Here is a 19,551-nt window from a genome sequence, read left to right as displayed (position 1 = left end):
TACGAGCCACCATACAGGGAACATCTGTGCCTGCAGGAGAGAAGCACCACGCCCTGATGCTGAATTTTACACCCTAACTCTAATGCTGGCCTGTTAGCTTACACTGGCTGACACAGTGTTAGTCCTGGTGTATCTCACATGAATCTCTGCAACCATTCTGTCAGAGTTTGCTCGTAGTCTTGGTAGACAGAGGAAGTAAAAACGATCACTAAGCCGATGCAAATTAATTCTCACTGAACTGACGTCTAAACTGGAGTTTTCAGGTGTCTTAATCGTTGTGGATTTTACAGATCACTTACATTTTTACGAGGCCTTCAGCATCAACGTGTTAATGTGATTAAGTCCGAAATGAATGCATTCATTTCTTTATCGCATTAATAGCGTTTTGTCTCTTTTGGCACGCTGTTGGTATGAAAAAGAAACAACCCTGCTGCACCTTTGAATGGCTCATTTCACTGGAATTAAAAACTGAAAGTAATATCCACATCAGCCATTACACAGTTTTTACGGTTCCCTTCAGCTGTTTTCACTTACTTTTTGATCAGAAAAAAACATTTTTTGGTCCTTAAGTTAATAATTTGACTTTAGATCTACCGGAAGTAACTTAAAAAAAAAAAAAAAAACAATACAAGCAGGTTTTTATTTACTCCAGAACAGGAAGTGAAATACCCATAGCTGTTGTACAGTTCTTTTATACAGAGCTCGTTTGAGAGTGACAGTCTGTCATGGAGTCTGAAACTCTGAGTTCACTGTTTAACAGACTGAGTGCTGCAGAGAGGAGATTATTTCATCAGAGCAGATAAATAACTGGGTAGGAGCATCATTAAAAACCCATCAGCCAGCACTGTGTGTGTGTGTGTGTGTGTGTGTGTGTGTGTGTGTGTGTGTGTGTGTGTGTGTGTGTGTGTGTGTGTGTGTGTGTGTGTGTGTGTGTGTGTGTGTGTGTGTGTGTGTGTGTGTGTGTGAACGAGCGTTTGTGTGTGTGCATGTGTGTGTGTGCATGTTTGTGTGTGTGTGTGTGCATTTGTGTGTGTGTGAGCGTTTGTGTGTGTGTGCATGTTTGTGTGTGTATGTGTGTGTGAGCGTTTGTGTGTGTGTGCATGTTTGTGTGTGTATGTGTGTGTGAGCGTTTGTGTGTGTGTGCATGTTTGTGTGTGTGTGTGTGTGTGTGAGCGTTTGTGTGTGTGTGCATGTTTGTGTGTGTATGTGTGTGTGAGCGTTTGTGTGTGTGTGCATGTTTGTGTGTGTGTGTGTGTGTGAGCGTTTGTGTGTGTGTGCATGTGTGTGCGTGTGTGTGTGGGTGTATGTGTGTGTGTGAGCGTTTGTGTGTGTGCATGTTTGTATGTGTGTGTGTGTGAGCGTTTGTGTGTGTGTGCATGTGTGTGCGTATGTGTGCGTGCGTGTGTGTTTGTGTGTGTGTGTGAGCGAGCGTTTGTGTGTGTGTGTGAGCGAGCGTTTGTGTGTGTGTGTGTGTTTGTGAGCATTTGTGTGTGTGCATGTTTGTGTGCGTGTGTGTGTGTGTGTATGTGTGTGTGTGTGAGCGTTTGTGTGTGTGCGTGCATGTGTGTGCGTTTGTGTGCGTATGTGTGTGTGTGTGCGTGTGCGTGCGCGTGTGTGTGCGTGTGTGTGCGTGTGTGTGCCTTCAGTTATCAGCCAAACAAATGTGACTATTGTGCTCCATTAATGAGGGTTTCGGGGAATAATTACAGCGAAATGAGATCGTTTCTGTCTGTTTTCACTTTTCCATCAATTAAAGTTCAGCTGAGAGACACACACACAACACAACTCTGATTTTACAGAAAAGCAAAAACACAAAATATATCAACAACCACTGCTTACATCTCCCTACATCCAGCAGTGAAAGTACTTTTATATTCTTGCCGGGACTAGCGCTACATTCACGTAGTTCACCTCTACTTGGCTTCATGCATTTCTTCAATATTTGAAAATTAAAGGCACATTAAAGGCACTGAAAGAAACAAGGAATACTTGACATTTTGTATAGCAAAAGATTTGTTTCAACCTTCTCCAGGCTCATGTGAAAATTTACAAAACTTTCAAAATCCTCACAACTTGTTTTTTTTTTAAATTCCAACAGCTTTATTTAAAACCTGATCAGTTCAGGTCTAGTTGTGGAAAATCGCATGTCCCAGAAATCCCCCTTTTACTGGTGTTTAGGAAGTAAAAAAACATGTGCAGTCTCGTACTGTTAAAATGTGTTACAGAGAAATCCCTGATCGTCGACTCACACACAGCTTGTCTGAGCTGCTGTCTGAGTTGTAGGAATAAAACAGAACGTCATGAAATATCAGAACTTATTCTCCCACACATTTTACTTTACCTCACAGCACTGGATATCAGGCAGCTGCAGCATGTTTTTAACTAGGTAAATAAATCAATCTGCCTCTTCTTCCTGGAACTTTTGCACTGTATTGTGCTGTTTGTTGAATTAATCAGCTATATTACACATCAGGGTGGCTTTAACCATCGCTTTACAAACTTTGTCAAAAAAATGACCAAGTGAAGTCATACGCTTGAGCTATAAAATATAAAGTGAGTCAGATAATTCTCTGATTAATCCTGTAAAGGTCTTTATCTGATGCGTCCATGTTGTCATTTATTTGATGAAGCACCCTCAGACGGCGGTGACATTAACGTCAGAGCGCTGAATAAAGTGAATGGAGATGTCTGCGTGTGGGCCTTACAGGGATTACAGCAGCTTTACCTTCACACAGAATTAACTCAGCGGGATGATGGATGATGTTTGCCGCAGAAGATGAAGGATTTTCATGTTTTTACTCCGATTATGTCGTCTTTTTTTCTGCACCTGTTGATCAGGACAAGCTGGTATACTGTGCAGTCAGTCCCATCAAATATCTCTGTGCTGTAATCCTGTGAAGCCTGAGTCTGTCCCCCTTTTTCTCTCTCGGTCACTTACTGATAGGGAGTTTAGAATATGAAGTCAGAAATCAAATAAATTAGATTTCAGACACTATTAAGTATTTTCTTGGTGCAGTGTCAGTGATCAGACTCATGCTGTTTTCAGTTTAGGAAAATCAAAAGAAATTCATGATGCTTCAGTGTAAGGTTGTCAATACCTTCAATTCATACTTAATAAGAAAGGTGCACTGGAGAGAAAAAAATCCATCAAAAAGTGTTTCGGTATTGAAATCTTGCCAGTGTATTTGTGCACAGCTGCTGGAGTTTTCCTGCAATTTTTGGTACCGGTAATTAATAACAAGAAATTACCAATTATTATAGGACTTCTATTTTCATGTCAACCTTTCTTCAGTCAATTACAGATTTGTTTAAGATATGCTTCAGTACAAAAACAGTTATTGTTACATAACTGATGGATGATGACGGTCTGAAGCTTTTACTTCATCAGCTCCTTGATGCAAAAAAAAAACAAATAAGGACAAAGTCTGGAAGAAGTTCAGGAAGGAACAACCAAGATGAGGGTTCTGTCAGTGTAGTAAAAACAGGCCCCAAAAAACAGCACAACAGTATAATTTGTTTGTAGTTTTTTAATCTTAGACAATTTTCAAATGCACAAAACAAATCTTATTGTCAGACTTCTCCACTAATTCAACAGTCAAAGCAATAATTCTACAACTCACTAAGCAGACGCTTTTATCCAATCGACTTTCAGGCGTGTTCCAACAAGTATGCACAGGCTCAAGGTTGTCCCATTCATTGTCAAGTCTTTGAATTCATGGTAATCTCTAAAACACCAGAGCACCTCTGCAGGGGTTTTCCAGGGAAGATTAGGATTGTGCCTGACAATGACAGAGCAAACTGTGAGCCTAAATCCACCGGAAGGCGTTCTGGGCTGGATTGTTAGAGAGAATCTGTTTCGATAAGGCAAGACCAGCAGGTCAATCTGTGTCCGTCAGGAAGGTAATCCTCATCATGACGGACTCAGGAGTCCATTAGGGAAAAAAAGATCAAATCAAACAAGATAAAAATGTAAAAACAAACATGGTAAAAAGACAAAAAAACAGACAGAACACCACCGATATAAAGTCAGGGATCTTATTCCACAGGGCTGTCAGCATCAGAGTGTTAATTGAGGTGTGTTTAAGGTCTGAAATGAATGCATCAATTCTTTTTAATCTCATTAATAGTGATCCATTCTGTCCCTTTCAGTGCACCTTAGTTAATCCACTGTAGCGTCTCTCTGCAGGCTTGCAGCCAGTGATGGAAATAAACATCACGGCGCCTTTGAATGGCTCCGAGTTGACCTTGTGACATCATACATTTCACTTATTTACCGTTCCTTTGAGCTGTTCTCTTTCACTTTTCAATGAGCAGTGAGAAATCAATGTGGTCTTGTGAATATACGATGCTGTATTGAGTTTTTTTTTTTTTTTTTGCGCACAGCCCTGCTTACAATGGAACTGCACAGAAAAGGAAGTCTTTTATTTTGAGCTGCTTGCTACATCAAAACTACCAAAAAGTTAGTCGCTGCTATCGGAGGCGTTTTCAATCTCTTTTCAAATACTGTAGAGTTTATGAGGGCTCTCTCATGGAGTCCTTCAGGGATAATGGTAACTTTTTGAAAGGCTGCATTTCTGAAAGCTCTTCTTGAGGATAATAACTCGCAGTCAAATAAGAGTTATGTGAATCAACAGTCCAATTATTAGAGAAAGCGTTCACTGAGCTCCTCCTCTTCTCTCTGTCTGCAGGAGATGTGGTGGATATCTACCAGCGGGAGTTCCTGGCGTTGAGGGAGCGCCTCCACTCGGCCGAGCAGGAGAACCTGCGTCGCTCCAAAGAGCTGAACCTGGTCTTGGAGGAGATCAAGAGGGCCATCGCTGAGAAACAGGCGCTGAGGGACATCAACCGCACCTGGAGCAGCCTCTCAGGTCAGTGAACACCTAATTTAGCCTGCTGTAGAGTGGAATAGTCTGGTCTAGTCTAAGTCTTGGTTAGGGTTGTCACAATACCAGAATGGGCAACTTTTTTTGCGCAATTTAAACAAATAGTGTGCAGGCGCCATTTTTGATGAATTCATTCTTCTCCAATGCCCCTGTCTTATTTAAGATTCCAAAAACTTTATTGTCTATCACATTGTGGCAGAAAATTACCTTTTTGTTGAGGCTCATGAACATGAACATGAAAACACACAAACATTCATACTAACACTCACATTAGGTCATAAATAGCTAAAAGTACCCTAAATAGGTAAAAAAAAACACATATGCACAGCATTTAAAAAATGCTTTTCTAGTTGTTTAAAATGCGTATTGCAGTGGGAATAAAAGAGTTTCTGCAAGTTTTCTTTTTCGCCAGTGGTACTCTGAAACGACTGCCTGAGGGGAGCAGCTGAAACGAGTGGTGAAGGGGGTGTGAAGGGTCCTGAGTGATGCAGCCTGCTTTCCTTTTGTGCTGCTCGCATGTAAAGTTCTGACAGTTGGAACTGTGATGATACCAGTACGTTTTTTTCTTGCATTTTTCGGTGAGATATCAAATAGATGTTGTTGTTTTTTTGAAGTTTCTGTACTTTTTTCGTGTACTTTTTGTAAGCATTTTTACTTTTCATTTATATGACAGAGGTCGCATTGGTTTGAAACAAGTGATATTAAAACGTATCCAAATTCTGACAACCTGAAATAGCTGTCCGACTTTCTTTAATCTCCTCAGTGGGGTTCAGAAGAAATCTAAACGGGTCTGAACTCTAGTATAGTTTACCTGGTTTTACCTGGTTTCATTTATTCTGGGCAAGTTTTGTATTCTAATGTCTAAATTGGTCTAATGTAGTGGTCCTTCCTGTTTTAGCCTCGTCTAATCTGGACTACCTGGGAATCTTTATTTTGACATAAAAATGTAGAAGATGTACACACAGTGCTCGACTTAGCAGTAGTAGGTTTGTAGTCCAAGCTATATTGGTCAATCACTTATCAGCAGGCTTTGTTGTATGCAGGAAAAACAGTCTGAATTGAGATCAAAAACAGGCAGAAAGCAATCTTTGGTAGCGATGTCCTGACTCCAATCAGCAGTAATCAAGAAGTATGCATTTCTTTATACAGATATCTGCATGTGAGCTGCTCACAATATGTTCTACATAAAACATTTTAACTATACTGACAAATCTGCTTGACGCTGTGTCACTAAAGCCAATCAGCGTTTCAGATTTCCCGATTTCCTTGAATGCATCAGAAGTTATTGTTCTGACCTTCATTCAACAAACACTTCTCCTCTTGAGGAAAGTCCTGACCAAGCTGGAGTTTTCACTTTTTATAAATCTGCATCATGATGTTGTTACATCAGCAGACCTAAGAGCCGTTGATGTTCTCCTCTGGGGGATGTAATGAAAATGACAGCGTTTGCTTTGCACATGTATCTGGAGGGGAGAATTTCACTTTATTTCGATGTGAGCACACAACTTCTTAAGTTGCTGACTGGGCTCTAAACAGTGAAGTGCATAGAAAAGAATGCACTGAAATAACTTTGGCATCCACTCCGAGAGGCAAATATCATCATCAGAGGTTGACTGCTGATTGGACCGACAGCAGATCTCATGTTATTCTAACTTTTTTAGAGGAGGGTGACTTTAACCTGGTCTGGTCTAAACTAGTCTTCTGTGATACAAAATGGAAAGACTTTGTCTCAGCTGTTAGAATCCAGTTCATATTGGTCTACACCAGGTCAAAACTGGACTGCTCAAGTCTAGATCTAACCTGTTCTGGTCTGATTTAGTCCAATATGTTCTAACCTGACCTTGTCTTGCCTGGTCTAACTTTGGGTTTGTTCTAATATGATTTAATAGGACTTGGTTTAACATGTTCTGGATTGATATATTCCAGTCTCAGCTGGTCTCACTTTGTCTAAAGTGTTCTCATCTTGTCTAACCTGGTCTCTGCTGGTCGAATCATTCTTTGAGTTTTATTTTTAAAGGAGATAAGGCTGGTGTAGTATAATTCAGCCTGAACTGATTTATCTGACTCTAATCTCTTCAAACTTAGTTTTACCTGGTCTCACCTAGTCTTATCTGGTCTAAATTGGTCTTGCCTGCTCTCTTTTTATCTTTTCTGAAGGGAAAGTCCTGGATCTAACCTGGTTTGGTCCTATTAGGTTGTCAAAATCTTTAATACGTTGATACTCTTCAAAACCACATGCTTACCAACTATACATTCTCAGTATCCAAAAGTCCCTAAAATAAAATAAAAATCTTCAGAGTTCATTCATATTTTAACAAAGGTCCCCTTAAAGAAGGAGATAACAAAGTCTAAATTACATAAATTCAAAACCAAAATATTGGCAACATATTTTTACAATACAGTGTGCAGGAGTTTGCCTGCAATTTATGGCGATTAAAAACAAGAAATATCCCAATATTGGGTATCTAGGTCTTCTACTTTTGTTGCCATGGTATCGAAACAGATATCTAGATGATTTTTTTTCAGTAGAACCATGTCAAAGTTTACAATTCTGGTATTATAACACTCCTTATTAGTCCAATATTGTCAAAATGTTTTAATCATGTCATATGGTATCACCTAATCCGCTCTAACCTTCTCGGTTCTATTCCTCTTAGTCTCTTTTGGTCTTGTGTGACCACCTGGTCCGTACTGATCATATCCTGTTGAACCTTTCACCTGGTCTGATGACTTCTAACAAGGTCTCACCTGCTCTCATGTCTTATTTCAGAGGAGACAAGGCTGAAGTTGTGGAATGTGAGCAGCAGTAAAAACGTGCTGCAGCTTCCCTCCATCTTCCATCACCTTCCTCACCTGCTGAACCGCGAGGACAGCCTGCTGCCCGCCGTGCACCTGGGACAGGGGCGCACTGGAGGTAAAAACAAACACACTAAAATCCTATACAAATATAACATGATTCAGGCATAACTATTACACACACAAACTCGCCTCCGTTGGTCCAGGCCCGGGGCGCCTCTCAGGTCCTGCAGCCCAGGCACAGTGCATCTCTCCTGGGGAACGAGCTCACTGAGCCCCCCCTGATACACTCACATCCCCTGGAGAGTAAAACAAACAGCTACCACCAAGCAGGCTATAGCAAGGTCACTGAGTGTGTGTGTGTGTGTGTGTGTGACATTGTGTGTGTGTGTGTGTGTCAGCTCTAATTTATTTATAAAGCATTTTTTCTGCTTAGTAAACCATTTCCTGACAAGCCTGCTGTATGCACAGAGGGCATAAAAACAGATAAAAACCAGTGAGAACAGGCACATCACAAAGATATTAGTGTGTGTGTTCAAGTGTGTGTGTGCAGTCAAATGTATTTATGATGCACTTTGAGTAAAACAGGTTAGTCAGACTGAAAGTGCTTTATTGTGCAGTGAAGGACGGGGAGATAAAAACAAAGAGAAGAACCACAGCAAGAAATTTATATGTATTTATCTGATTGTGTGTTTTATCAGTGTGTGTGTGTGTGTGTGTGTGTGTCTGTGACAAATCTGATTTATATGTTAAGTTTTTGAAACTAAACAGGCTCAGCACAAAGTGTTTTTTTCCCCCTGAGCAGTGAGGAGAGAAAAGCAGGTTAAAGGAGACGGAGAGGCTTGTAAATGTACAGATTAAAGTCTACAGGGTGTGTGTGGATGTGTGTGTGTGGATGTGTGTTGTTTGTTTCTCATTTGTGTGTGTTTGCATTCATTCTGATTTTCTTTGGGCCAACTTTAACAGTTTGACCTCAAATGCAGCTCCATTTGTCCAGCTTGGTTTTGGACAGTTTGTCAAATAATAACTGGATATAATGTGCTAAAAAGTTATTGAATGCCCGGTAGGAATTTGGTTTGGTGTGCTTTGACGCCCACCGAAGGTCTCTGAGTGCAACTGCACTGTCGCTAAACAGACATAGTGCTGTTAACGCCTCACCCTCTTGACGACGTGCATTTGCTGACAAGTAGAGGGTGGTAAAGCTGGCAAAGCTGTGAGAACCATGTCGACTGACAAGGTACAATTACCAGATTTTGTGTAAAACATGATTCTGCTTGCCTCTTAAAGGCAAGGCAAGTTTATTTCTACAGCACATTTCAACAACAAGGCAATTCAAAGTGCTTCACACAAAGACATCGAAAGCATCATGACAGAGGAAAGAAAATAAACATTAAAATAGAACATTTAAAAATCACTGAAATTATTCAATTGGAACATATGTTCAAATAAAAATAATTCAAATGAAATTAATTGAAATAAATAAAGTAAAAATACAAAAAGGCATCTTGTTGCTGATTAGCTTTAGTTGTGTACAGCGTTTCAAAGTACTGCAGCACAGGCCTGTGCTCTTGTCAGGCCACGGTCGTGTAGCGATGCATCATGCAGAGGTTAAAAAAAAATGTTAAAAATATGGCTGAAGACCTCCTGTATCTATCAAAAATACAGTCCTGAGGATTTGGAAATGTCCAGGACCAGCTGATGATTAAATTAGGTTTAGAAAAAAGAAGATATAAAGAATGTAAGCAAAGTAGAGAGCAAGAAGAATAGCGTCTGCACTGTAAGAAAGCAGCCTGTTGTTTGCATGTGGATTATGTTTCTATCATTCACCTATCAATTCATCATTCAATCTTTATTTGTATAGTGCCAATTCTTCCAATGCTTGGTCGCGCTCTCTTTTTATCCACGGCTTTATCCATCACTGTCCTCTTATGTCTCTTCGCCGTGGTCATTTTATCAAACCGTACAGAGATGGATTAACTGGTGTCTTTTTATAACTGAAAGCTTGTGTGTGAATTAGTGCTGTAAAGCTGTAGGCTGTAGACCGACAATGGCCTGCTGTAGTCTGCTGCCATAGTTACATAGTGCACAGTAGTAACCATGTGATTGGGGCACTCTGTGGAAATGGGAGACATGAGGTTCTCCCTGTTAAAAGTTATCGTGTACAACTGGATCGATCTTCAAAACTATTTCCACTAAAGGTTGTTTTTGTCTCTGCGGGCTCAGATTGTTATTCTAAGTGTCTGACAACATTAGAGAAAGGATCCCTGCAGAGATGTGAAGTAGGGCTCAATAAATAACCAAATCACTGCAGAGGACTTTCCCGTATGCATCACCAGCTGTCCCCGCCCTTACCCTTTCGTTTCTGAGGGACACCCTTGTCACCTAGCAACCACAATACCCTGATTATTATCTCCCAACACTTCATTGACAAATGTATTCATGAAGCGCAGACCACTGTTCTTAATCATCATGAATGAGCTAACAATCTGCCATTAAACACTGAAATGTGTTCAAACTTACCAAGTCATTGTGGTTTACCAAGCTATACATATCTTGATTCCTGATTAGACACATTACTTTTTTTTTTTTTTTTTTGCTTTTCATTTTAATACCTTCATTTTGTTCTGTTTTTTTTCCTGTAAGTGGCTCATGCTTACTATCTAAGTGTGTTCTATATTCCATTTTGTAATTGTAACGTCAGACTCTTAAATTAAGCTTTACAAAAATGGGCACGTGAAGGATCAATGAATGGAGACGTATGGCCACAAAGGACGCACCGGACGGTTCCTTTGTTTGCAAGAAGAAGGACACATCGGCCTGCTGCGTTTGAAGGAGCCTTTGAAATGGTTACAGCCAGCGACACACCGCTGTGATGTAATTAGACTTCAAATGTGCACTCTGAAAGCTGCAGCCCCTGTTTTGGGACATAACCTACAAATAACAATCTGAGCCTGTCAGTGACATAAACAACCAGCTTTTGTTGTGTACACACTTTGATCCATCGAGGGTTATGTTGCAGACATTACAGCCTGTTTCACTGCTGCAGGATAGACTAACCTACTGGAGACATTCTGCAACATTTCATTCCTGTTAAGTCATCTAGATCCTATAAATTATGCCAAAATGTACTTTAAAAGGTTATTGACAGACTTTGACCTCCTGTTTGTTTCTTGATATGTCGACAGTCTTGGTTAATCTCTTTCATCTGTTGACTTTATTTGACAATGAGCAAAAGCACATCTGTTGTTTTCCTTCTTCAAGCGTTTGTCACCGTTTGTCTTCTTCTGTTGTTTTCTCTGCAGATTCTACTCCATCTGTTCCTGCTTCAAATCATTAACGCCCAGGCTTTTTAAAGTCACCTAAAAGTTAAGCTCTCCTCTTTTTTTTTTTTTTTTTGTGCATGTGCGTTTGTGTGTGCAGTGTCCATAGTGATGGGGGTCCCAAGTGTGAAGAGGGAGGTTCACTCTTACCTGACCGACACGCTGACGTCTCTGATGTCGGAGCTAAGCGCGGCCGAGAAGGAGGACTGCGTCATCGTGGTCCTCATCGCTGAGGTCAGTCAGTGTGTGCGTGTGTTTAAATGTGTTTGTGTGTGAATGATTGGCCGTTAGTGCGAGTGTGTGTTGATGCGTGTGCCTCCTCGAATGATTTCTAAAGGTCAGTGGTCCAGCTAATGAACCGTGGCAATCTGAGTGATAATGTCTTTAGCGACCATGCTAATGCTAACCTCAGACCGCTGCAGTGACGCAAGGATGACGTGTGTGTGTGTGTGCTCATAAAAATCTGTGAGGTAACATTAGTGTGAAGTGCAAGCTCCCATTTGCATCACATCAGCTTTTCTGTGTGTGTGTGTGTGTGTGATGAAGTTGCACTCTGAGCTATTTGTGCTGCAGCGTCTAATCTGCTGTTCAAACTTTAAATCTTGTTTTTGTCATTTTACTACATCTTATTTTCATATTAAATCAAAGGTGAAGATTCAAACCGACAACATGTGGGTGCGTATTTAAATAGTGTCTGACTTTTCTGTACCTCTGAGCTCAAAGCCCACAGTTCAGACGTTATCTATATCGTACAAATATATCGTTCATGTTTGGAAGGGCCTGATTTACAAAAAGGATTGCACAGCTTTTGCGCCCACTAAACCCGTGCAATGACTCAAAAATATTCACAAAACACACAAAGGGTTAAATGCTGCCCTTACTGAGCAAACAGTGTCTCTGTGCACCGGTGCTATATGTGTGTATTTAAATGAACCATTGTGCAGTAATTTGGGGGAAGAGCGTTCCTTTTCTATGCAAATCAGCCTCAGTGCAAATAGCTTTGAATTTACAAACATCGGTGCTAACAGCCGGGTACAGTTAGAGTGAAAAAATTACCGTCTGCTGAGAGTTGCAGTATTTCTAAGAGATGTCATGCTCAGGATAACAATTCCAGCTCTGTATGACTTAAAGATAAATGATCTGTAATATAATCTGTAAATAGAATTTTGACATTGCAATTTTTAGTCAGTCCTGGGCTGTCAGCGGCTCCACACCTCATCCACATGTGTGGAGACGGTCCGGAGCCGTTACCATGACAAGAACGTGAGTGTTTCTTTGGTGAGTTTTTCTCGAGTGGTCCTTTCTTGATTCATTCAGGGAGGAAGCTTTGTTTTAAACGGTGAAACGCTTATCACATTTCCAGGGACTGGCCTCTCAATAAAGTTGAAAAATGTTCCCCTCCCTTCCGAGCTCATCATCTTTATGTGGACAGAATTACACTCTTTCAGTTCCAGCGTGAAGCTCTGTGCAGACAGGTTCAAGTAGCTTCTCTCCAAATTCAAGAGCAAACTGCATGGAGCAGGACAACCTTTTGGGCGTGTTTGTGCCTGAATATCATAAACGCTTTATGCTTTGTGAATTAGACCTTGAGACAAATCTTACTGAGCCAAAATGACGCAAATATTAGCAGAACATTTTTACATGCAACAACTCAAATCTCACCAAGTGTATCTGCTGATGTCTTGTGAAATACCTCATTACACTTATAAAAGCAACAATCACCTGATAAGTCCAGGTAAACATCTTATTTCAAGATATTAGAAGCAAAGAAATAAGGCTTGGAATGTTTGTGATGAGTAAAAAATATCTACCAATGCAGAAAAAAATGTTAATTTTCTTGAAATTAGATGTTATGTCTTATTTCAACAAACATATTAACAAGCAAAGGGCAGGGGAATGTGGCTTGTGTTAAGTTGAAGACATATTTTTGACTGGAAATGAGACAAATACACATGGTTATGATTTGAGTCATTGCAGTGTGGAAACACGTATTTGAAAACATTTTCCTTTTGAAGCATGAGTAAAAGCATCACGAGTCTTAAAGATGATTACAAAGTGAAGAACTCAAACAAAACCTCCAGATAAAATATTTATATATGCTCTAGATATGGTCCAAATCTCACATCCAAATGTGTTTGAATTCATCCTTAGCATTGCTCGGTCCAGACTCTGCAGGCTGCCTGGAACAACAAGTCAATTTAAGTGATTTATGCTGCACACATGTTACATGTAAGAGATCAAGCACTGTGGAGCCTGCAGGATTTTACATGTTTATCACAGCAACTCTGATTCTGGTAGAAAGATTTGATTGAAAATGAATATTGATCTGGAGCAAAATAAGGATGCTCCCACCTGTGACTCAAAGAGGCCACGCCCCTAACCCTACGTCACTTAAAGTCTTAATATAATTCAAACAGTACAGTTGTCATGAAGAAAGAAATGAGCCCAAGAGACCCAAACTGTACCAGGCTGTAAACATGTTATGTCTGCTGTAAAGTTGGACATTTTAACACAGGGCTCTATGGGGACTGACTCACTGCAGGAGACAGCCTCTAGTGGACACCTGAGGAACTGCAGATAATTGTATGAATGAAAAATAAATTATTATATCGACATATTTGGGTAGTTTAGCAGATAAAAAAACCCTTAACCTTAAAATGACTAAAGCCTTCAGATTCAGTTTTAGTCTGTGTTGTTTTAAATAAAATGTATTGAATCATGTATCTTTTATCAAATCATAGGCATGATACTGTAAATGTTCTTCAGGTAGCAGCTGATCCCAGAACTGCTCCTGTGGGATATAAATCATGTGTCTTGGATGTACTGAGCAACGTCACGAGCTCCTCGGTCATGTAAAATTCATGTTACACATCCCTCCACTTTAAAAGCTTTAAGTGCTTTCGTGGCTCGTTGTTCATGTGCAGAAACAAACCCCGAGAGACGCAGAGCGATGAGTCTATCCTGAAGTCCGCTCAGATCTTAGGACGTCCAACATGTTGGAGAGAAACAGGAACTGAGCTGTTTGAACTTCTGTCAGCAAGGAAATAAAATCCAAACTGTGATGATGACTGGGAGTTAAAAACAAAAACCCAGAGAGGATCTTGAATATTATATCAGCCTGGAGGTAAAAGAAAACAGAGAAAGCTGTAAAAAAAAAAAAAAATAGACAAATCAGGACACAGTTGAAAACAAACGCAGAGAGCAGAAGAACAAGGAAAATATTGGAGGGAAATCCTTGAATCTGAGACATGCCTCTGGTCCAGATAAAAAATGTCTCACTGATGCTGCTTCTTACAGGAAAACTGTGTCTTCATTAACACATTCTCCAAGTTAACAAAAAGTAAATACAAATATTCCAACAAGAGGTTCAAAACAAAGTGGTCAAGTTAGTATCAAAAAAATCCTACTTCATAAAAAAATAGGACTGTCAAATGATTATTTGTAAAACTGCAATTAATTGCTAAATTTAAATAGTTAATCATGATTGAAATTCAATTGTTTTGCATTTTAAAACATTCATTTAATGCTTTTATTTGAGTTTTTTTTGTACTGTAGGACTTTACTTCCCTTCTTTGATACCAACCTGCTTTTATATAATAAAAGAAACTTCCTGAAGATCGAAGGTTACAACATTAACTTAAACAGGCATAGTGGAACTTTTAAAACACATCCAAAAGTTAATGAAAATAGCTCCAGGGAACAATAAAAAATTAAAATGTTTGATGTCATGAGGTTGATATTAGTTTTGACCTATTAACTGTCTGTCTTGGAATTTTTGGGGGGCTTATATCTTTATTGTAGAGACAAGTGGATAGTAGATGTGGGGGAAAAGAATCGTTTTGTGTAAAAATTGAGATTCTTATCTTTAGAGATTTTAGATTAGATTAGATTAGATGATACTTTATTGTCAGATGTAGTCTGAAATTTGCTATCACAGCGGCTCCATTTGCAGCACAAAAATTAAGACAAAAACAAAGATACAAACATTTGACACAACACTCAAACACAACACTCACTTTAAAGTGCTAAGGCTAGCTCTTTAACTCAGTAGAATGCTAAATGGAGCAACAAGAAATTAATTCAGTCTCGCAGATGACTGGAGTAGATCTAATGTATGTAGTATGTAGTAGTATGTAGTAGTATGTACTAATAAAATGTACTCATAAATAGACTTTGAATCGATGGATCAATGAATACAGAATCGTTTTGAATCGAAAATCAATTTTGAATCAAATCGTGACCCCAAGTATCGAAATCGAATTGTGAGACACCTAAAGATTCCCAGCCCTAGTGGATAGCAGTATAAATAGTGGGCGAGAGAGAGATTGAGGATTGACGGGTCGGATTTGAACCCGAGCCGCACTAACACTAGCCCACTGGTGTCTGGGACTTCTTTTGAAGTGAAATCATCTTTAACATAAAGCTCTATCTCTGAAGGGATGTTTTGTGTCAGAATAACAATCTGAGTCTGTTATTAACAAAAACAACAACTGTTAGTGGAAACACTTTGATCCTTCAAGAATTACGTTGAAGACATCACTGCCTGTTTCACTTCTTTAGGATGAAGTCATCTACGGAACTTTTCTACCTTTTAGTCTTTTAGAAACTGAAATATTTAAACTTTTAGCTCAGGTATAAAAGCACAGTGTTTGTTTTTCTTGAGATGGAAGATTTCAGCTTCCATCACAGGCTAAAAGGATTTTTTTGAGGACCAAACTTGCACAGGGGGACACTATTGGTTGACCACTGACCCAAATGGGAAAATAAACTGGCAAACAGAGTGCAGCAGCTTACTGGGGTTCTTTGTCAGTCTGGTGGCTCTGCCAACAAACTGAAACAAACTCCTGCAGCTCGACTCCAAACCATCCCCCCCCCCATGTGTAAACTTTTACTTCCAACGACCTGTCTAGATCTTGTTTTGGGCCGCCATGAATCCTCAGAGCTGCTTCAGGGGCTTTGAATGCCGATAGAAGCGTCTTTTTGTGTTAAAATGTGCAAATAAGAAGTGTCACATCCACAGCTTTCAGTGTTCGCATCTTAAATTTTTGAGGCTCACGGAGCGAGGATGCTTCAGTAAATATTGGCAGTTTAAAGTGAGAATCCTCCTCAGCGAGCAGCTCTAAGCTGCGTCTGTTCCTTGTTAACTTTGAGCTTTAAGCTCCACCCAGCTGGCACCTCCAGGACACCAAAACAAACCACAAACTCTCTGCAGAGACCCGCCAGGCTGCAGCTCTGCTCGGCTGCTGGAAACTTGAGAGTGCGCTTATGTGTGTCTGTGTGTTCCTGCGACAGCACAGCAACCTTCACAGCCAGATGATGAAGTCTACAGGGAGCTCATCTGAGCCCTGATTGGCTGAGCTTGAGGCTGAACGATGATGTCAAAGATTGCTCAAGTTATTGTTGATGTTCGATTTGGGAGTAATTGTGCGTATGCGTGTAATGTTTTGTTGCAGAAAAGCATAAAAATATTCAGATGATGTCAGTCTGCTGTGTGTGTGTATCTGTGTTTCTGTGTGAGTGTGTGCGTGAAGGGACTGTAATGAAGACAGATGAGTGGACCCTCCCTTCTCTCAAAAATAGAAAACATGCCTCTTGTTGCCTCTGCCGTCTGTTTCTCAGGAAACAAGCGACAAATGTGGGCTCACGAGAAGAATTTATCCTCACATCCAACAAAATGCATTTTTATTACAAACTACATCCACCATAAGGATCACAAAGTCAAATCCTTTCTTAAGCAGTTCTGATGAATTATAACCAGAAGGATGGAAGGATTTATTGCATGGCTGTTGTATTGGATCCTTAGATAAGGGATCAACTGCCAGCTGGATGATTTTGTCATATTTCAGGGTTAAATAGTGCAGCTGTGTTTAGATAAACAAAATTAAGAAAGTCTGTAAACTTTAGGGCTCCAGGAAAACAATTAAATCAAAATGTAGGGTAAAATCAAGGCTTTATTGAATACTCAGTATACATATATAGTTTAAAGGAATATTTAAGTCTTATCTGAAGCTTTTTTGCACGATGTTCTACTCAGTTTTTCAGTTTTTGTCATTTTCATCCCTAGCTCTTCATTTGAATTAGATATAAAAAAAAAAAAGTTTTTAAAATGAAATTAGAATAAAAAGAATTGGAAAGAAAAACAGAGTTTTGAGGTTAATGTCTTTGATGAACCAAACCAGACCTCTCATGGGTGCTCAAACAAAACAAAGTCGTCCCAGCTCTGTGCCGGCGTCACAGAAGTGTTATTGGAGCGATGGGATCACTGCAAAACATCAGACGGAAGGGCAAAACAGCAGTGTGTGTGTGTGTGTGTGTATGGTCAAGTGTGTGTATATATGTGGAGCTCAAGCTGCTTATTTACACCTCGTGTCTCTCATGCTTCTGCAACACCGCAACACAATGTGAAATCACACACTAGGACACCATATTACACAGTTGCAGAATCACGGCACTCTATCAAATTTGCAATCCTTTGTAAGAGCCAAATTCAGCTTTTCTTTTATGCATTGAATTTTTATGTTTCGTGACATACAGTTGGTGTTGCTGTGCTGCTAGAGTTGGGGTATAAGTGACAGGAATGTCACTGTCTAGCTCACTGGCATTTGTTGATGTTGTCTGAAACGCTGAAGAATGTGTCAGCCAGGTCATACCTGGATTTTACAAATCAGTAGCTCAGTACAAGTCTGAGCTTCATAAAGAATGTGCTAGAGTGGTAGTAGAACTCAATGTTACTGTTAGCCTAGAATGTCCTTGGTTTTCAAACACTGTATCAAACAAAGATTGTTATACTGTATGTTCTTCACAAAAAACACGAGCGGGCTAAGTATGGAGCCTTGGGGGACACCAGAAGTCAGATGTGCCACAGAAAAAGATGCATCACCGTAATCTTTCATTAAAGTTATTATTGTCAGGTGATTCTATACATGCTGACTAGCTCCTCTAGCTGAGAGAAATGCTCCTTAAACTTATTTATTTGAATTTTGTTTTTGAGACTTTTTAGATGTCAGAATGAGAACAAGTTTGATTCTAAAACATTTCAGGTTTAGGATAGCTTTACAGGAAAATGTATGTTTAGTCCAGAATATGATTAGCAGAATACGGAGTTGCAACTTTTTCAAAAAGCACGTCTTGTTCCTGTTGGTAGGGGCAAGACTGCTGATGATGTCACAATAACACCTGACACCTGAATGTGTGTGTCTAACATCTTGTTTTCTGTGTGTGTGTGTGTTTTCAGGCTGACCAGCAGTATGCCAGCAGTGTAGCAGACAACCTGAAGCGCATGTAAGTCCACCTGCATGATGGGATGCCGTTTCCATAGCAGCACACCTTAGAGGGAATTCTCCACTAGCTGTGTTTGTGTGTGTGTGTGTTTGATGTCCGCTCATAGACGGCAGCCTTTGATCATGCTGTGTGTGAACAGCTGTGTGCATGTGTATGCATGTGTATGTGTGTGCCATTGTTCAAAGCAGTCAAAGTGCAGCATGATTAATGTATTACACACACACACACACGCACAGACATACAGTACATACACACACAGCCTGAAGGATCAAATGTTTCAGCAGCAGGAGCCTTTTTGTTTAAACATTTTCACACTCAAATATCAAACATGATGTTTCCTACCAGTACCTACACATCCTTCTTCATCTCCTTGTTTTCTTTTCCTTCGTCCTCCTTTTTTAACCCCTCTAGCTGCTTTCTTCCTTTCTTTAACCTTTCATTTTCTATTCCTTCTTTCTTTATTCATTTGCTTTTGTATTTCCTTCTTTATCATCCATGTCTCTTTAACTTTTTCTTCTTCTAGCCCTTTTTACTCGAGTCGTGATTTGCAAACATCTCGCCTTCTTTACATCCTCTTTCCCTTATCCTGCATGTCCTTTCTACTTCTTTCTTTTTTCGTCCTTTTCTCCTTCCATCTTCTTTCCTTTCCATATATCCTCCCTTTCTGTATGTAAATAATAATCCTGATCATTAAAAGAAACTAACAAACATTTTATTTTTGCTTTAGTTTTCCAGCAGAGATCCAGGCAGGTCTGTTAGAGGTCGTTTCTCCGTCCGTTCACTTCTACCCTGACTTCTCTCGACTGCGAGAGTCCTTCGGAGACCCCAAGGAGAGAGTCAGGTCTGTAATTGTGCATGTGTGTGTGTGTTTGTGTGTGTGTGTGTGTGTTTGTGTTTGTGTTTGTGTGGGAGTGTGTCTGTGTGTTTTTAAAAAATGTGTGTGTGAGTGTGTGAGAAAACAAGCTCTTGGTTTATTTAACACCGTGCCAGCATTATGACTCAGACTTCTTGGAACAACCTTGCATTGTGTGTGTGTGTGTGTGTGTGTGTGTGTGTGTGTGTGTGTGTGTGTGTGTGTGTGTGTGTGTGTGTGTGTGTGTGTGTGTGTGTGTGTGTGTGTGTGTGTGTGTGTGTGTGTGTGTGTGTGAAACTCCTCTTTCATCATATAAGCATTAAGGTCGGTTTTCATAAAAATGTGAATCATCAGGATTACTTTTCTTTCAGCAGCTTTTTGAGAATAACAAACAACTTTTACATCTCACACTTTACTT

General features: G+C 39.9%; 1 protein-coding gene across 1 annotated transcript in view; it reads left to right on the top strand.

Annotated features, from left to right (window-relative positions):
• The window catches only part of mgat4b (alpha-1,3-mannosyl-glycoprotein 4-beta-N-acetylglucosaminyltransferase B), a 99,349-nt gene that overhangs the window by 40,585 nt on the left and 39,213 nt on the right, over window positions 1–19,551 (top strand). The window contains exons 2-6 of the mRNA XM_020638365.3: window positions 4,689–4,868; window positions 7,654–7,797; window positions 11,100–11,233; window positions 18,234–18,280; window positions 19,008–19,121. Of these exons, the coding sequence (XP_020494021.1) occupies window positions 4,689–4,868; window positions 7,654–7,797; window positions 11,100–11,233; window positions 18,234–18,280; window positions 19,008–19,121 (619 nt within the window). The remainder of the gene's footprint in view (window positions 1–4,688; window positions 4,869–7,653; window positions 7,798–11,099; window positions 11,234–18,233; window positions 18,281–19,007; window positions 19,122–19,551) is intronic.

This window comes from Labrus bergylta, chromosome 9, assembly GCF_963930695.1.
Source record: "Labrus bergylta chromosome 9, fLabBer1.1, whole genome shotgun sequence".
Lineage (NCBI taxonomy): Eukaryota > Metazoa > Chordata > Actinopteri > Labriformes > Labridae > Labrus > Labrus bergylta.
Note: the sequence above shows the minus strand (reverse complement) of the source record. Positions and strands in the feature narration are given on the sequence as shown.